We start from the raw sequence: 17,166 nt of genomic DNA, 5'->3' as shown, positions 1-17,166 counted from the left end.
GAAATGCAAGACAGAGCCTTTATTCACGGCGAGGTTTTGGGGCCACTAACCCAGATCGTGGGGAGTCAGGTGCACAGAGCTCCCCTCTTCCTTTTCATCAGAGTAAGTTATACTCCCTTCCTGGAACCGGGCAGCCCAGTACAAGAATCAGTGGATGGCGAGGGGGTTGTCACACATAGGGTACAGACCTACTGTCTGCAGGGTCTGTTCACTCAACTTAGCCCTGGAGAAATACCCCAGTGACAGAAGCAGAGATGCTAGGGATGGGAGGGTGGCACCAGGGGGCTGTGGAATTGCCCTCGGAGTCAGCACCTGCCCCGGGCTCACCCTCCATCTCCACAGAGAGGTGAGCTCCACAGGTACACCTGGCGTGGGCTCCTTGGATGAGCCAGCGGCAGTACCCAAGGGCTGGAGAAACCACGGAGACGACACGACAGAGATCTCCTTCCCCCGAGTCTGAAGCTGTGTGCGCATCCTTGTTGTCGGTGCCAGCCTTTCAGGTCCCAAGGATGCTCCCGCTCCCCTTGGTGGCTGTCAGGCCCCGATGGAGCAAGTCGTAGATGAGGATGGCAGCACCAGCCCTTCCAGGTGCCCAAGGTGAGGTAGACACCCCGCCATCTGCCATCAGGAAGTGGCACAATCTTCGGTCACGGATGTCACTTATCTAAGTGACTGTCCCAAGTCCCACAAGTCTGTCCTGGGAGAGGCCCAGGACTCTCCATTCATCCCTGAGAATGCAGCCCCACTCCCACCTCGTGTCTCGAACAGACCCAGTTCACGAAAGTGTGGGGTGGTGATGCTGAGGGGCCCGGAGGCCATTCAGAGAGGCACAGTCTGTCGAGGCCTTGAGGGAGCTGTGCCCAGCTCAGTGGCCTTCCACGGGCCAGGCGGTGGCAGGAGGTCCTGGTGAGAAGGACTATGGCCAGCTTCGCCATGGTTTGGCTTCACCTTGGAGCAGAGCGGGACGGACACTGAAGGTTGGCCCTGCAGGATGGTCATCTGGAGAGCTGTAGAGGGGGACGCAGGAGCTGTGTGTGGGGGGAGGTATCCAGAGGCAGGCTGGCTGTCTGCAGACTGCTCCTGCAGTCTCAAGTCCCTCGGGGACCAGGAGAGGCTGGGCCGGGCAGGAATAGGGGTGGGGGTGGGGAGGGGGTACCCTGAGCCCCAGCCACATCCTCAGAGTTTCACACAGCCCCCGACTCCACTGCTCCAGATGGGTGACCTCAGGGCCCTCCCAGCGCCAATAGAAAGGCCCTGCCCAGCCTGGACATACAGGAAAGAGGACATCTGAACGCCGTGTGGTCCACGGAAGAGGACGTCTACCATCTTGTGTTATTTTGCGGGGACTGAGCCTAAAGTGACCAGAAAGAACACGTGTTTGAACAACTAAAGAAAGAACAAGAGCAACAGAAGCGCATCCTGAGGGGGAATGGTGTCATCTGACATCGGAGAAGTCCGATCTATTTTTTCTTCTGGAAACCTTTCTCCCCCTTCTAACAGAAACGTTTTTCCCCCTATAGTTGGTGTCAGAAAGTAGCTTCTGGGGAGTTGGGGAGAAATAGTCCCAAGCCCAGGAGGGGCTCACTTAGCAGACCCCTTGCAACGCCTTGAACTGGTGTCCAAGAGTCAGAGCAAGGTTGCTTGTCTGAACCCAGGCCACTGGGACCCGCTTGAGAGCTTGAGAGCTGAAAGCGTGGCTGCTTCTAGAGGCTCTGTGGTCTCTCTGGGCCAGTCTGCTTACCTGTCAGGGGGAGGGGGCGGGGAGCTACATTGATCACTCAGGCCCAAGACCCTGTCTAACCCTAAAATGGTCTGGCTCTGGGATTTGACTCTGGAAAAGGGGAAGTACTGTCCTACCCATCTCTCAGGGTCTGCTCCAAGGATTAAAACGTGCTGCTGTGGACAGGCTTTACTATAAAGGACTGAGCAAATAGGGATTTAAATTCCCGCCCAGGAGTGAAACCAACCAGAACCTGGCCCGCCCCCTCCACTTTCGTAAACAAGGGCTGGTCCTCTCTGAGTCACTCCCCAGCACACACACGCCGAGTGAACTGAGATGGAGCAGTATCCCCTGACAGATCCTCACCACTTTCCACAAAGGGGCTGAAGCCTTCCCCTACACATACACTGCACAGAACCGCCTGCTGCTGGGCCCGCCTTCCCTGCCCCCCATCCAGTAGATGGGGTCCCGGAGGAAGAGGCCCGGTTTCAGACAAGCCCAGATGTCAGATGAGACCCGAGACGGGAGCCAGGCCCTGAGAGCCATCCTGATCACACAGGACACGGACCCAGGCTCAGCTGAAGACCCATTCCCTGGAGGGAAGCGTCGGCTCCTTCACCACACAGAAGGAGAGCTCAGCAGTGGCCTTCCTGGGACCTGGACTCAGAGGGAAGAGAAAGAGGAGACACCCACAGGCCAGGGCAGAGGGGCGGATCATCCGAGACCGAGAGCTCAGATCAGACATGACACTCCCAGAGGAAGGGTTAATAAAGCAGAAACGTGTTTATTAGGCATCCGTGCTCCTCACAGAGGAACAAGGCCCAGGACAGAAGCGCCTGCGACGTCTCCCGAGGTTGCAGGAATCTCTCTGAAGACTCCAGAGAACGTAGGTGCTGGCTGGCCGCCACGCCAAGAACACTATTTGGCTGGAGCGTGGCCACTGGAGGTGACCCTGGCAGGAAGCTAGAGCTGGCTCCTGGACTCCGCAAACACTGAGGAGCGGGCAGGGGCACCGGGACGCCCATCCGAACACTGGCAGACGGGGAGGGTCTCCCGGCTGAGGCCCACGCCCCCGCCCTGGGCCAGCGAAGAGGGAAGGGGCTGCGGAGAGCGCGGCTCCCTGCGGGGGGAAGACCCTCTCCAGGGGCCAGGTCCTCCAATTTGCCCGCCTCTTCCGGGGGCCGGCTCAGTCCCACACGTAAGGGTTTCTAAACACCTGAGAGTTCTTGCCTTCCTTGGGCAGTGTGGCCTCCTGGCGGCCCTGGGCCGCGTAGATGTCCTCGGCCCGCAGGGTGGAATTGGCACTGCCCGTCACCTGGCTGTTGGCGGTGGCCCGCGGGAGGATGACGTCGTAGGCTCCATCGGACTGGAAGGAAGAACAGGCGGTCTCACAGCCGGGTTCCGCCGGGGCGGATGTGCAAACAGTCCGTTTCCTGCGGGTCCGTGCCTGCCAGCTCCCCCGCCCCTCCCCATCACCGCCCGCCCCCACCCCGAGCAGGGCCTCGGATGGTGACTGTAAGTCTGGAGCCGAAGGGGCTGCCCTCTGACCTCTAGCCCCTTATCTCACCCGGCAGAGGGCCGCCCCACGCCTCTGGGCGTGGAAATGAGGCTCTGGTCGCCTCCAATGGTCCGGGGGCTTCGCTCAGGGGGAGGTTCCTCCTCTCAAGCCCCATCCCACTCCCTAGACGGTTGGCCAGGCTGAGCTCCTATGACCACCGGCTCTGCTCCCAGGCTCCCTTCCTCTGGGGGTCTTTCCAGAGCCCCACCAATGAGGCCACATCCCCCACAGCATCACAGCTGGTGTGCAGGGCCCAGGACAGTCTTCTGTCACATGTTTAGCAGTCTAATTTAGAGACTTAAAACCCGGATGGTTTGGGGCTGGCAAGTTTTAAGTTTTGGAGACTTAAAAATCCAAATTCGTTGCCTGGATCCTGGTCAGAGCTGCGGTGGTTCTGTTCCTGGGTAGGCGAGGCTGAGGCGTTGGTCCCAGGGCCCACCCTGGGAATGTGAGCCCCACCAGCCGCATCCCCAGGCAGAGCCGTGACCAAAGCCCTGTAGTTCGGGGTGGGGGCGGAAGCTCTTCCACATACTCGAACCTGGGGGCAGGAGGGTGGGGGGGGGGGGGTCCTCCCACCCCTTTACTATCTGCCCTCCCCCACCCCTTGTAGCTCCTGGAACATCAAGACCCTCGGTTCTCGGTTCTCAAGCCTAGCTGTGCATCACAAACACCTGGACTGCTGAGCCACAACCACACCTAGTGAGCCGCACCCCAAGGCGGGCTGGTGACTATTCAATGACCCTGATCTGTGATGCCAGCAGATTTCCACCGTCACTCCCACTGTGACTTGGATAACTCCACGTAATCAAGGTGACATCATCGAAGCGATGCTAATCATCAACTCCATCACACCACCGGCCCTTGTATTTTTAGTAAGTTCCAGGTGACGTACAAAGGAGCCTGGTGGGTTATAGTTCATTGGGTTGCAAAGAGTGGGACCCAACTGAGCACACACACAGGTGATGGGAGTGGTGGGGGTCGAGGGACCACTGTTTTGGAGCCGCTTCTAGATAAAATATCTATTTGTCCGGAGTCTTCCTGAAGGAGTGGTGCTCAATGCACACGGGTACAGTGGGGTGGCCAGGCAGGGGACCCTGGGCGGCTGGGGGCTGGCAAACCCTGCTCCCACCCTTCTGAGATTCCTCTGCCCTCCCAGCTCCTGGCCACGGCCCGCTCTCGCAGGCCACAGGTTCAGGCCCGGGGAGAGCCCAGGACTGGAAGTGTGGGGTGCACTGGCTTCACCCAGCCCCCGGGGCTCCAGGCGGGGAGAGGATGAGAACGCCACCCCACTGACCTCCCTGCTTCCTGTTCCCAGCCTCCTGCCAAGGTGGGGTCACCGACCTCTCCGCACAGTGACTGACTGCCAGGCGGCCGGGAGGAGGAACACAAATGGAGTGAGTAAGACTCTAACCCTCCAGCTTCCTGTTCCCACCCCCCTCCCTTGGCTAAGGGAGCATCTGGTTTCCAGAACCCAGGGGAGGTGTGAAGCTGAGAGTGGCTGCCTGCTGGCAGGGGGAGGGGAGCTGGGGCCCCTCCTGGGACAGCTGTGGTTGCGGAGTCAGGATCTACCCAGACCTGCCCTGTGCGCCTCTGTCCACCAGGAATGCACATACCTGGCTGCGGCCCCGTTGTCCCTGCGTGGGGGACAGCTGGCGGCTCCCACAGCAGAGAGAGAGACCGTTCTGAGCATCTGGCCTCAGGGGGTTGTGTGATACCCTGATGACACGGGCAGGCAGGGCCTGCCCTGCCGCAGGGATTGTCACTCCCAGGAAAACGGCACTGTGGGCCCTGGGTTCCCCAAGGCTGACCCATCGGACGCAGAGTCAGCCTTCTCCCTACCGCCTCCACCCACCCTGCCGGCACTGGGCCCCCGGCTCCAGCAGGGTCACGGGGACCCGGGGACCCCACTCACCGGGGCTTTGTGCATCAGGGTCATCTCGGTGGGCTGGTACATACTGGTCAGCAGCTGCCCGTTGTACCCACTGTATGGCGACACCGGTCTCTTAGCTGTAAGGAGACATAGGTGCTGTTCCAGGGCTGGGCTCGCAGCTCCCTTTCCTGCTCTCAAGGGAGGCTCTCCAGCTGGGCTCTCAGCTCCCTTTCCTGCTCTCAAGGGAGGCTCTCCAGGGAGCAGGGAGAGGGACGGGGGGGGCTGGGCCAGCCCTGGGGGTGAGGCTGTAGGTGTTGGGGCCCCCCCACACTGGAGCCCAGCATCCCTTTGTTTGGAGGCACGGAGAGCATGATGTTTGCCTTCCCCTCGGGTTTTCCTGCAGCGCAAGACCCCTTCCTACCAAAAAATGCTCCGTCAGCAACCTTCACATCCCCGTCCGCCCTCCGGGGCCAGAGGCCAAGACGGGCACAGGGACCTTCGGCGGCCTTCCAAGATGGCCAGCCTCCAGCTCTGGCCTCTCCCGCTGCGGGCCAGCTGCCAGGCGCCGGGGTAAATACAGCAGGGAGCCCACCGCCCGAGAGTCTCCATGGGGCAGAGCTGGGTGCTGACCGCCCAGGACCCAGAGTCACTACCTGCCCCCCTCAACCCCCCAGGGTACTGAAGGCTCAGCCAACCCTGTGGCCCCTTGGCAAGTTTCCAGAACTATTTTCAGCTTCAGGAACACTCCCCTGTGTCTTTGGGGCTGTCGATTTCCCGACCTGTCCTGCCCTGCTGGGCGCTGGGGCTGTGGAGAACTGCTGACCATTTGTGGGGTCCGGGGAGCGGGCTGAGCCCTGGGGGCCGGGGCAGCGGACGCCGGTCTCTGGCCGGCTGATGGCCCCAAGGCTCAGAGGGACCACAATTCTATAGGGCCTCCTAAGTGCCGGGCTCACTCAATTGATTTTTCCATTTAGAAAAAAATAAAAGGAAAAAAACCTCTCACAGCCCCAGAAGTGTTTGCCTTGAGGACAAAGGCTGAGAACGCCTGGGCCTGACAAACAGGCAGCGGGTGGAAGCCAAGGTGGGGGCAGCCGAGGCTCCTCCCAACACTCGTCTGTGAGGCTCACCCACCACCCCCTGCCCCGTTCCCCAAGTGGCCCCAGGCTGTGCGTGTGCCAGGGCCACCCCGGGGGGCAGGTCAAAGATCAGCACTTGGCAGGAGGAGGATTGAGCCTTTCCCCAAAGCTGGGATCACGGGGACCTCAGCTTACAGAGAAAAGGCCGCGAGCTCTGACTCTGCAACCTCCCTGGCCTCTGACCCCTGGCAGAAGCCCCAGAGCTGGTCTGTGCTCCACAATCAGGCAGGTCAAGTCTTAAGCCCCCAAAAGCCTCGATCAGCACAGGCCAGGGTCAGAGTCCAGGCTTTCCGGGTCACGGCGGATGAAGGGGCTGCAGCCAGCCGGCTAAGAGAGCATACGAGATGCAGGCTGTAGAGCAAGTCTGGAAAGGCTCAGGCCCTGGTACTTGGTTCATGCTCTGTAAACGCTAGTGGTCCTGACGAGGAACTGCAGAAGGCTCCTTCCTTAGGGAGCTGGGAGCGTGTCCAGACACGTCTCTCAGAGAATGGCCACCCGCTCCTGCCTCCCAGGAGCTCCCAAGGTGGGCCTGGCCGCAGGCTGAGGGGGCTTCTCTCCCCCACTTCCTGCCACTTCCACCTCCGGGGTGCCCTTAACTCCAAAACCCGAGGCTTTGTTCCTGCCTGGCACCCCGAGTGCTGGTTGCAGAGAACCCCATCCCATTAACAAAGAGCTGGGGCTGGAGCTTGGGGACAAGCTGGATATTGAATAGTGGGTGCTACTTAGGTCAGCATGTGGTACACACACTTTCATGAAAAAGGGAACATTTTTAACTGAAAAAGCTTTTAAAGGAAGTTAAGACTATGGATATGTATGTAATAGAAGAACAAGCTCTGGAGAGATAATAATGACAGAAAAATAATAGTAATACAGAGTTGATAGAGCTAATACAGAGCCGATAGCTAATACTTCCGGATTATTTTCCAAGGGCCAGGCAGATGCAGTAATTGGGGAATTCCCTGGAGTTCCAGTGGTTAGAACTTTGTGTTTTCACTGCACGGGGCATGGGTTCAATGCCTGGTTGGGGAACTAAGATCTCCCATGCCATGAAGCATGGCTCAAAAAAAAAAAAAAGATGCATTAACTGAATCCTATGAAACAGGAGGCACTATTATCCCCATTTTACAGATGAGGAAACTGAGGCACCTAGTGGGAAACTATCAGTCCACAGGGATCAGTTCTGTGGACAGAAGAGGAAGGAACAGGGTAGAATTAGGGGGAGAGTGGAGGGTAATTTTATCCCTAATGTGTCAGATTTTACAATGAAAATACACTAATGAATTGCATGAGTATAGAGAAAAAAATCTTTTTAAAAATGGAGTCTCGGAACTTGATGGCAGAGAACTCTGGATATTCTCAGGCACCTCCCATTTTGCTCGGGAGACTAGTCCCTGGTCCTGCAATAAGTCACCCGGAATAAAAGAAGACCTGGCAGGGATTCCCCGGCGGCCCAGGGGTTAGGACTTGGTGCTTTCACTACCACGCCCTGGGGTTCAGTCCCTGGTTGGGGAGCTAAGATCCCACAAGCCACATGGCGTGGCTAAATATTAATAATTAAAACAATTTAAAAAAAATTAGATTCGTGTATAGGCATGGTTGAGTCCCTTTGCTGTTCCCCTGAAACCATTAATATCACAACACTTAATCGAATATCCCCCAATATAAAATAAAAAGTTTCAAAAAAAACTTTTTTTTTAAATAAAGGGGACCTTCCTGGAGAAGGAAATGGCAACCCACTCCCATATTCTTGCCTGGGAAATCCCACGGACAGAGGAGCCTGGTGGGCTACAGTCCATAAGGTCACAAGAGTCGAATACGACTAAGCAACTAAGCCACCACCAAGAGGGGACCCGAGGAGAGTGTCCCATGACCCACCTGAGGCTGGCTCGTCCATGGAAAACGCCTTGTTTTCCACAAACATGCTCTGGCCCTTTTGCTCTTTCAGAATGGTCTCGTAGCCCACGCCTCGGGTGGGGTACAGATCCCCCTGGTAGCTCTGCTCCGGGCTGGACCTGGTCACCTGGGAGACCTCTGGGATGACGTAGAAGAGGACAAAGGCCCAGGCGTTGGTGGCGAGGGCGATGGCCAGCGTGGGGTCGTCCCATGTGGGGCTGTTGTGCTGCCGGTTGCCGTAGGTGTACATGACAATCCACACCACCCAGACGGCAATGGAGGCGGTCGTGGTGAGCAATATGAAGACCCCATGCTTCCGCCAGCGCTTGAAGCGGCCGCACAGGGCCGACCAGGCCCCTGAGAAGGCGCAGAGCAGCAGCAGCATCACGTAGATGAGCGCCATGACGAAGTCCGCGTTGGCGATGGCGCAGGGGGAGACGGCCACCCAGCCCGCGCTGCCGTTGCCCAGAGCATCGCCCTCCATGCCGGCTCCCCGCACCAGCGTGATGATCAGCCACTCCGTGTTGATGATCACCTCCACGAGGCTCAGCAGCAGGGCCACGAGGAAGATCACCCAACCCCGGGGCCCGTGGTTCTTCCGGACCAGGAAGTGGAGGGCCAAGACATGGGCCACCAGGCAGGAGAAGCAGATGGCGAACAGGACCCCGAAGAGGAAGCGCCGGGAGGCACAGGTGGAGAAGCTGGGCTTCACCACGCAGGCGAAGACGAGGCAGAAGAGGCCCAGGGTCCCCAGCAGGAAGAACACCTGGGTCCCCAGCAGGCTCCGTTTCTTGGTGTCCTGCATGAAGGGGAGGCTGGCCACCAGGATGATGGTGAGGACGAAGGTGGTGACGACGCCTGCCCCCGCCACGGCTTCCAAGATGATGCCCCAAGCCTCAGAGCGGTCACACAGGTTGTAATAGAGGGGGTTGAGGTCCGGGCTGCAGCCGGGTGGGGCCTGCTCCTGGGCCCGGGCCCCTGGGAGCAGCAAGAGAGGCAGTCCCAGACACATCAGCACGGTTCTGTGGATGGCCATCCTGGATGCCAGGCCAGGCTCCAGCTGGGTCCCTAGAGATGGAGGGGAGAAAAGGCTAAATCAGTCCCTCAGGCCAGACCCTGACACACAGGGTGCTGCTCCCCCCCAATCCTGGACCAGGGCACATTCATCTTGGGTCTAGCCCTCTGAGCTACTGAATCCTTTTTCCCTCTCTCTTTTATGGCCACGCCGAGTGCCATGTGAAATCTTAGCTCCCTGGCTAAGGATCGAACTCATGCCCCCTGCAGTGGAAGTGTGGAGTCTTCACCCCTGGACCACCACGCAAGTTCCCAGAATCCTACTTTATTTTATTCTTATTTATTCATGTATGTATTCATTTGACTGCACCAGTTGGGGCACGTGGGGGTCTTGGATCTTCTTTGTGGCACGTGAGCTCTTAATTGCAGCGTGTGGGATCTAGTTCCCGGACCAGGGATCAAGCCTGGGCTCCCTGCTTGGGGAGCACAGAATCTTAGTCACTGGACTGCCAAGAAGTTCCCAGAATCCTTCTTAACACAGAACTCCTGGGACTCTTGTCAACTAACCAGAGAGATAAACGAGATGAAGCCCAGTTGTCATTCCTCTTCCCAGGCATGGAAGAGGAGGAATCTGTGCTAAATTTTCACCTCCCTCCACCAATCGTAACCTGGACCCAAATATTCCCTGAGCTCTTGCAGCTAGGATGGGGGTGAGGTTTACAAGCAAGTTCACCAAGCACTCAGCTCCTCTCTGCCCCGGGACTCCCAGAGTTCAGATGGCCAGCCGCTTGGCCCTCCAGTCTGTCCCTGTGATGCCCAAGTCCACAGAGAATCAGCCACGCATTCATCCGTTCAGTGAGTATTTAACAAGCACCAGGAACAGGTACAAACTGCTACCAGACAGTGAAGAGATGACCGAAAAGTTGTATGTATCAACATTTTTCCCCGATGTCTTGTCACCACTGACCCTTTTTGCCCTTCATTTTCCCACTCTTAGTCCCAACGCTTCTCTTCAACACTTCTCTTCGGAATCCAAGTTCCTTGGAAGCTCAAGTTGTTAAAGAGTCTCAAGGATAAAATTTAACAAATTTCCCAGCTAGAGTGTTAATGACTTAACGCAAAAATCCTCCTATGAGGCATTAACATTTTAAAAGCAAGAACAAGGCAAGGGCAAAGCAAAACCCAAAGGAATTAATCTGTAATGGAAGACATCAAGACCCTGTAGCTAGCAGGCAAGAAGGTGGTCTTTTATTTGCACTGTGGTCAAGTAAATGGTTGGTAAGCCTGCCTCTTCCTCTCTTACCTCTTGGACCCAGGCATTTCTAGGACAGCAACCTGGACAAGCTTTCCTGGGCTATAGTGACTACTAGTGGCTGGGAGGGGAATGGCATGATCCTCCTCCCTACCTTTCTTCTGCTTTGAAGGTGGAGGGTGGATTTGTGTACCACTAACCCTTTGGATTGGGGGCAGGAGGAGAAGGGGACGACGACAGAGGATGAGATGGTTGGATGGCATCACCGACTCAATGGACATGAGTTTGCGTGAACTCCAGGAGTTGGTGATGGACAGGGAGGCCTGGCGTGCTGCAGTCCATGGGGTTGCAAAGAGTCAGACACTACTGAGAGACTGAACTGAGCTGAACCCTTCCTTTGGAGTTTTCCTGGTGGCTCAGATGGTATAGAATCTGCCTGCAATGCAGGAGACCTGGGTTCAAACCCTGGGTCTTGAAGATCCCCTGGAAAAGGGAATGCAACCCACTCCAGTATTCTTGCCTGGAGAATCCCATGGACAGAGGAGCCTGGCAGGCTACAGTCCACAAGGTTGCAAAGAATTGGACATGCCTGGGCAACTAATACACCACAAGCCTTTGGAAAAGGAAATGGCAACCTGCTCCAGTGTTCTCGCCTGGGAAAACCCACGGACAGAGGAGCCTAGCAGGCTACAGTCCACAGGGTCGCAAAGGAGTCGGACATGACTTATTAACTAAACAACAACAAAACCCTTTAATGTTTCCACTATTCCTGGCTAATTAATGTCTAACAGGCAAAGAAAACTGACTCTCCGTAACTGATAAGGGGAAGGACACTGCTACTAAGTCAGGGAAAAGAAAACTCACAAATTGAGACTAACATAATAAAAAGATCATCAACTTTCAAAGTCCTTTAAGATATCCTACAAGGCCTTTGAAAATATTTTAGGTCTCTCAGCGTTCCTGGCTACCACCTCATCTGTCAATTAAAGTTTGCTTTTCCCCAAACCCTGACCATTAACTTGTAATAAATTAACAATCTTATGTGAATTTACTGTATTGTTTTCCTAAATAAATGGTACCATAACGCAGCTAGTTTCGCTCGACTTCAACGCAAAAGCTTGTTTTCCCTACATCACGACTTAAATAAGCTTTGGTAGGGGACTTTGCGTAATCGTAAATCGATAAGGCACACACTGTACTTTATTTACAATGACTAAGAAGAGAAAAAAGGAATCGGAGCGGGCTAATGGATAAGGTGTATTGAACCATTCCAGGAGATAATTTATGGATAACATGCTAAGGGATTCTAAGCGCTCAAGCCCATCTTGGGTGCGTCTGCTTCACAGCCAAGCAGCTAGAACTTGGGGTGAAGCTGTGGCACTGAGCCCTGAGAATGGTCACTCAGATGTAGCCTCCAGCAATCTGTGCACCTTCGAGAACTGCTCATCCCACCTCCCTCCTCCAGGCTGCAGTTCACGACAATTATTCCAAATCAGTGATTCACTGTGCGTCTCGCGGGGACCAAGCCCAGTAGTTCTCTGAGACGCAGTGGAAAATACAAAGATGAACAAACACAATCCCTGCCGATAATGTTATTTCAAATCGAAAAGAGAGAAAAGATAGATCCATAAGAAAACCACCCAAGGAAGAATTAGGTAAAGAGACACACAAAAGAATCGACCTCTGGAGAGAGAAAAGTGATACAGGAACACAGAGGAGGATCCAGGGTGCAGAAGACCTCTCAACAGCACTTTCTTCAGCTTCTAACCAAATTCACCAATATGTACATATGAACCGAGTTTGTAAAGGGAGGTTGCAGCTGGCTGGCGACAGATTAGAGACGCTCCGGGGAAGGAGTTTGGGGCATGACGCTAAAGGCAGTGGGGGCCACTGAAGGCTGTTTTTTTGCACAGAGAAGGCATTACCAGGGTTGTGCTTTAAGATCTGAGTCTGGCAAAAAAGCATCGGCAATCCATTTGCTGAGGACACGTTCATCCCTGGTTAAAGACGGAGGCCAAAGGTAAGGCCTAATGGAGGTTCTTACCCAAATAAAATCTAAGGTCTGGGGACTTCACTAGTGGGCCAGTGGTTCAGACTTCGCCTTGCAATGCAGGATGCAAGTCTGATCCCTGGTCAGGGAACTAAGATCCCACATGCCACAGAGCAACTAAGCCTGCCCTCAGGTGCTCGGGCGTCACCACTACTGAGCCCGTGAGCCGTAAGTGGAGAGTTGTGCACCGCAATGGAAGATCCCTCATGCTACTAAGACCCGACACAGCCACATAAATAAAGATTAAAAAAAAAAAATCTAAAGCCTGGTTGGATTCGGGGGAAAGGATACTAAGCCCATGCTGTAAGTTCAAATCTCCTAAGGGCCATTTCATTACCAAAAACCAAGCCAGCTCCCATTTAGTCCTAGGACTCCTATGTAAATCCTTCTTGGACTGTCTTGCTCTTAGAGCCATACCTGCTGGTACCCCACCAGAATCCAGCACCTCAAAGGAACTTGGGCCAGGGCCAGAGCCGCTTCACAGCCCTCACCCCAGTGTCCTTCTCACTTTGTTGTTGGTCCCAATCTTATGCTTTAAGCCTGTTGGACCCACCAACATGGGAACCTCGATGTGGGTGAGTGGGGAGAGAGGCACACACCAGCTCAAGTGGGAAAACCGGGCCAGGTGGGCCTGGTTCTTGTCCACTACCTAGGACAGCGACCCCTGGAGGCCAGTGGGAGACTTCAAGAGCTTGGCCCAGGGTCCTTCAACATCCAGGAATGCAGATTCGGCCAGTCAAGGGATGCCATTTTTGAAGATGGTGGCCAGGGGGAAAGGATTTGGAGGAAACGAACCAGCTTGGTCTCCAGACTCTCCACCCTGCGGGTTGCTAGAGCCTGCATTTCCAGGCTGTCTTCTGAGCCTCGATGGGTAGAATTTTGTGTGTGCAGTGTCTCCTTTACCTGGCTTTAAGGTCTACCAGGTGAGCAAGATGTGTTTATCTCAGCATCCCCCGAAACATCTAGTCTTGCACTGAACACAGGAGGCACTGGAAAATCACTCACTAAACAGACTGGGTGCTCATTTCTCCCCCATCCCAGCCCTGCCTCTTCCTTTTAGACTGACTGCTTCTGCTCGAAGGTTCTCTAGGACCAAGGAGGGGGACCTCCTTCCACCCTATGAGTGCCCCCCAGACCATGGCTGCAGCCCATAATCACGCTGCAGATTATTTTCAGGACAAAGGAGCCCTTCTGCTTCACCTCCCTGGAATCAGTTATACGAATATTTTTAATCACCTCTGAAATCGGCCTTTCCCCAGGCTCAGTCACTCTGCCCCCATCTCTGCCCCCATTGAGTCGGCCCAATCCGGTTCCAGAACCCTCTCCTCCCTCTTTCCCTCCGCAGAGTGGTGGGCTCCAAGGCCCAGCCAGCCCAGAGTGGGCTTCACTGTGCAAGGATGAGGCAGCCAGCCACACGCAAGCCTGAGAAACATCCTGAAAAGAGGCACCGGAGTCTCTCACGACCTTGCCGGCCTGGTCTGTCTCCCCCAGCTCAAGGGGGCAGAGGAAGATACAGACCCACGGTCAGTGGTTACCGTCAAGGGTACCATGGCCAGGCAGAGGTCCCGCGCAGACTGCCACTGAGCAGCCTCCTTCCTCCTGCTCTGCCACCACTCAGCAGCCCACGGAGAGAGACGGGTGGACCCGCTGACAGCCTCCCACCGCCTCCCCGCCCCAGTTTAGGTCCTGCCATCTTCGTCCTCTGCTCTGGGGGCTCTGGTTTAAACCAACCAATAGGAGGAGTCAGAGAGGCCTGTAAGGAGCTACCTCTGCGCCCAAGTAGCTGCGGGGGGTGAAGAGGGTGAGTTAGAGGGCTTCCGGGAATCCCAGCCTATACCCTCACACCCGAGGGTGAGCATCTGGCCCCCAACTGCCTGAGCGTTCAGAACCACGTGAGTCCTCAACCCAAGGGTCCGCTCTAGAAAGCCACTCCGGAATGCGCCCCACCCCCAGCGGCACGCCCTCCCCCAGCCACACAAAAAGGCTCCGGGAGGGACCTTCCAGGAGCACAAAACCCAAATTCAACACAGTCCGGTCCCAGAGTTTTAGGATCGACAGCGTGGAGTTTTCAAATGATCGCGTTTGGCGGGGTTTAAAACTGTGGATCCCGGCAGGAGCGCCGCAACTCCACCCCCGCGGCGGGGAAGGGCGCAGGAAAGCCCCTGGGTGGGGGAGGGGAGGGCCAAGGGAAAGGTTCTAGAAGCCACGATGCCAAAAGCCGCGAGTTTAACGACGGACCGAAATCCCGAACTTGGCGCAGGAAGACTCCGAACGCTCCCCTCCCCGTCCTCCCCGGCCCCGGGGTCTACACCCACGCTCCCCGGGATGGCGAAGCAGAAACAGCAGGCTGCAGCCTCTCTCCCGTTCCCTCCGGCCCCAGAAACCTGCCCTCCCGATCCACGGTCGCGGGCAGCGGAGAGGACGCCGGCCCGCAGGTCACTGTTGGCCGCGGACCCGCGCAGCGAGGCTGCGAGGGCGGAGGGGGCGATCCTTCGAGACCCCGATGGTGCATTTTTCCTTCGCCGCCAACTCGGAGCCGCGGCGCCGGGCTTCTCGCACCCCCCAGTCCCCAGCCGACTCGGTTTGGAAAGTTTCTGCAATCGAGCGGAGTCGGAGCGGCGCCCTCCGTCCCCCGGTTCTCCCAACCCCGGGCCTCTACCCTCGCCCACTCCCCGCCAGCCCGACCCGACCCTACTCTTCCCAGCGGCCGGCGGGAGGGCGGAGCGAGCGGGCTGAAGCCCTTACCTGGGACGCGCCGCCGGCCCAGCTCCGGCGCTGCGTTTCGGGCAACTCCAGGCGGGGCGCGAGCGCGGCTGGGAGGGACTCGGCGCAGGGCGCGGGGCCAGGCCCAACCCTGGCCTGAGGTGGCGGGGCCCCGGCGGGGGATCGGGGCGCAGGGCCTGCCTCTCAGCGGGACCAGGCGCTGGCTGCGCTCCTGCGCTCGCTGTCGCGCTGGCCTCTCCGGGAGCTCGACTCCTTTCTCTTGGCGAGGGTGGGCCGACGCCTGCATCGCCGTGACATCACCTCCATTCAGGCGCTTATCGGGCGCCCCAGGGGCTCCAGGTGCAGGCAATCCGCTCACAAGGTAACAAAGCCCGGCCGGCCCTCCCCCCAGCCCATCCCGGACTCACCTCCCTGCTCCGACTAGACGCCCTTTCCGGCTGCGGAGGGAGATCTGAGTTTCTGGCCCAGCTGGCCGGTGGGTTGTTGCTGTTTACTGCCACGCCCCCGCACGCGGGCGCGCGCACACTCACGCGCACACACTTGGAGGACTCGGCTTTCCCTCCTTCGGAAAGCGGCTTGGGGAGCGGCCCCACACAGTTCGCCGGAGGGCTCTCGGTCTCTGCGAGTCCCAGCGCGCGCACACACGAGCAACGCGCGGGGGCCACCTTGGTGCGTCTCTCTGGGGCGGACACCTAGCCTTTGTCACCTTCGTCCTGGCTCTCCCGCGAGACGCGCGCGGGGCAGTTCGCTGCTCCGCACTAGAGCGAGGGCACACTCAGACGCAAAGTCGATGTCTTTGTCACGCCTTCTGCGCCCCCTGCCCTATCCGAGCTTGCCCACGTGGACACAACACACACCGAGTGTCTTGCACGCGCGATCCTTCCCCCGCACCTGGGTCACCTACTGTACGTGGGAGCTCCACCCTGCGCGCCCCTAAGCGCGGTGGGCAGGGCCCAGAACCACTGGGGACCGCGGGCAGAAGTATCGCTGGGTCCGACTGCCCCGCGCCTGGGTGTCCTGGGATCGTCCCGGACACGGTCCACCTTAGCGCGCGCTCCCCTCCCCGCGTCCCGGTTTCCTGTCCCCACCTGTCCCCATTAGCCTTCACGGCTCAGTTCCCCGAGGTACAATGTTTCACCCGGCCCCCGCGGCCTCTGCGTTCCGGGACACGCCAGCCTGACCGCGGAGTCCTGCCCCTCCCTCCGCCCGGGGACTTTTCCGAAAGTTCGAGCGCCTCCCCTCCCCGTACCCCACCCGACTCCCAATCCACCGATCAGCTGGCGGCCACCCTTTCCCCTTCGGCGTCAGGGATCGGCAGAAAGGAACTGTAGAAATGGGGAAGTGAATCCAACCTGGGATCGCCACGGCCCAGTAAACAAGAGATTTCTCGGCCACCTTCCCGCTGGGGCTGCGGGCGGCGCGGGAGGTGGGCTGCCGCAGCGGGGCCCAGTTGGCAAGCGCGGGAGGCCCAGAGGGGCCACGGCGCACCGAGAAGGGAGTGGTTGTTGGGCCTGGCGGGGGCCAGGGGACGCGGAGGCAAGGCTGGGCGCCGGGTCTCCGGGGTGCTAGTTCTCCTGACGCCGAGTTGCTTGGGGGATCGCCAGCAGAGCGCGGTCGGAGCCAGCCGGTGGCAGGGCGGGCGGCTGGGCGTGTGGATTCTCCCCGGAGCGCCCGGGAAGCCGGGCGGGGAGGGAAGGGGAGGCGGCTGGTCGCGGGCCAGGGGGTAGCAAGATAGGGGAGGGCGCAGGGAGAAGGGAGGTACCTCCCGGGCTGTTTGTTTGCCTGCCTCAATCTATGACAACCAGAAATCAAACTCCCTGAAACAACCAGCGCTGCCGGAGCGATAAAACCCAGGTTTGCCCTGCCGCCTGGGCTGGGACCCTGGTTTTCTAGAACTCATTCTCTTTCTGCGCCTGGCTGGCCTGGAGAATGGGGTGAACACTGAATTG

At 57.8% G+C, this 17,166-nt stretch overlaps 1 protein-coding gene and 1 long non-coding RNA gene across 11 annotated transcripts; one reads left to right on the top strand and one right to left on the bottom strand.

The window, feature by feature from the left end:
* GPRC5C (G protein-coupled receptor class C group 5 member C) lies at window positions 1-16,883 on the bottom strand. Of its 9 annotated transcripts, none has more exons than XM_025279421.3 (6): window positions 15,239-15,614; window positions 8,160-9,245; window positions 5,191-5,285; window positions 2,937-3,086; window positions 1,274-1,352; window positions 867-1,007 (listed from the first exon to the last, which is right to left on the bottom strand). In XM_025279421.3, the coding sequence occupies exons 1-5, from the start codon at window positions 15,501-15,503 to the stop codon at window positions 1,320-1,322; spliced, it is 1,629 nt and encodes a 542-aa protein (XP_025135206.3). In that variant the 5' UTR covers window positions 15,504-15,614; the 3' UTR covers window positions 867-1,007; window positions 1,274-1,319. The 9 variants fall into 9 exon arrangements, 8 of the variants coding, with proteins under 8 accessions (XP_044794451.1, XP_025135211.1, XP_025135204.3 ...); XR_003107647.3 differs by having other exon boundaries at window positions 2,951-3,086; XM_044938516.2 differs by lacking the exons at window positions 1,274-1,352; window positions 15,239-15,614 and adding an exon at window positions 16,570-16,883 and having other exon boundaries at window positions 1-1,007; window positions 2,951-3,086.
* Window positions 3,026-5,814, top strand: LOC112583602. Of its 2 annotated transcripts, none has more exons than XR_003107651.2 (4): window positions 3,026-3,159; window positions 3,889-4,150; window positions 4,594-4,672; window positions 5,552-5,814. It is a non-coding gene; the product is annotated as an uncharacterized LOC112583602 (long non-coding RNA). The 2 variants fall into 2 exon arrangements; XR_003107650.2 differs by having other exon boundaries at window positions 3,084-3,235.
* Window positions 16,884-17,166: the final 283 nt, after the last annotated feature.

Source organism: Bubalus bubalis, chromosome 3 (assembly GCF_019923935.1).
Source record: "Bubalus bubalis isolate 160015118507 breed Murrah chromosome 3, NDDB_SH_1, whole genome shotgun sequence".
NCBI lineage: Eukaryota > Metazoa > Chordata > Mammalia > Artiodactyla > Bovidae > Bubalus > Bubalus bubalis.
The sequence above is the reverse complement of the archived record's forward strand: the minus strand, read 5'-3'. Positions and strand labels throughout refer to the sequence as shown.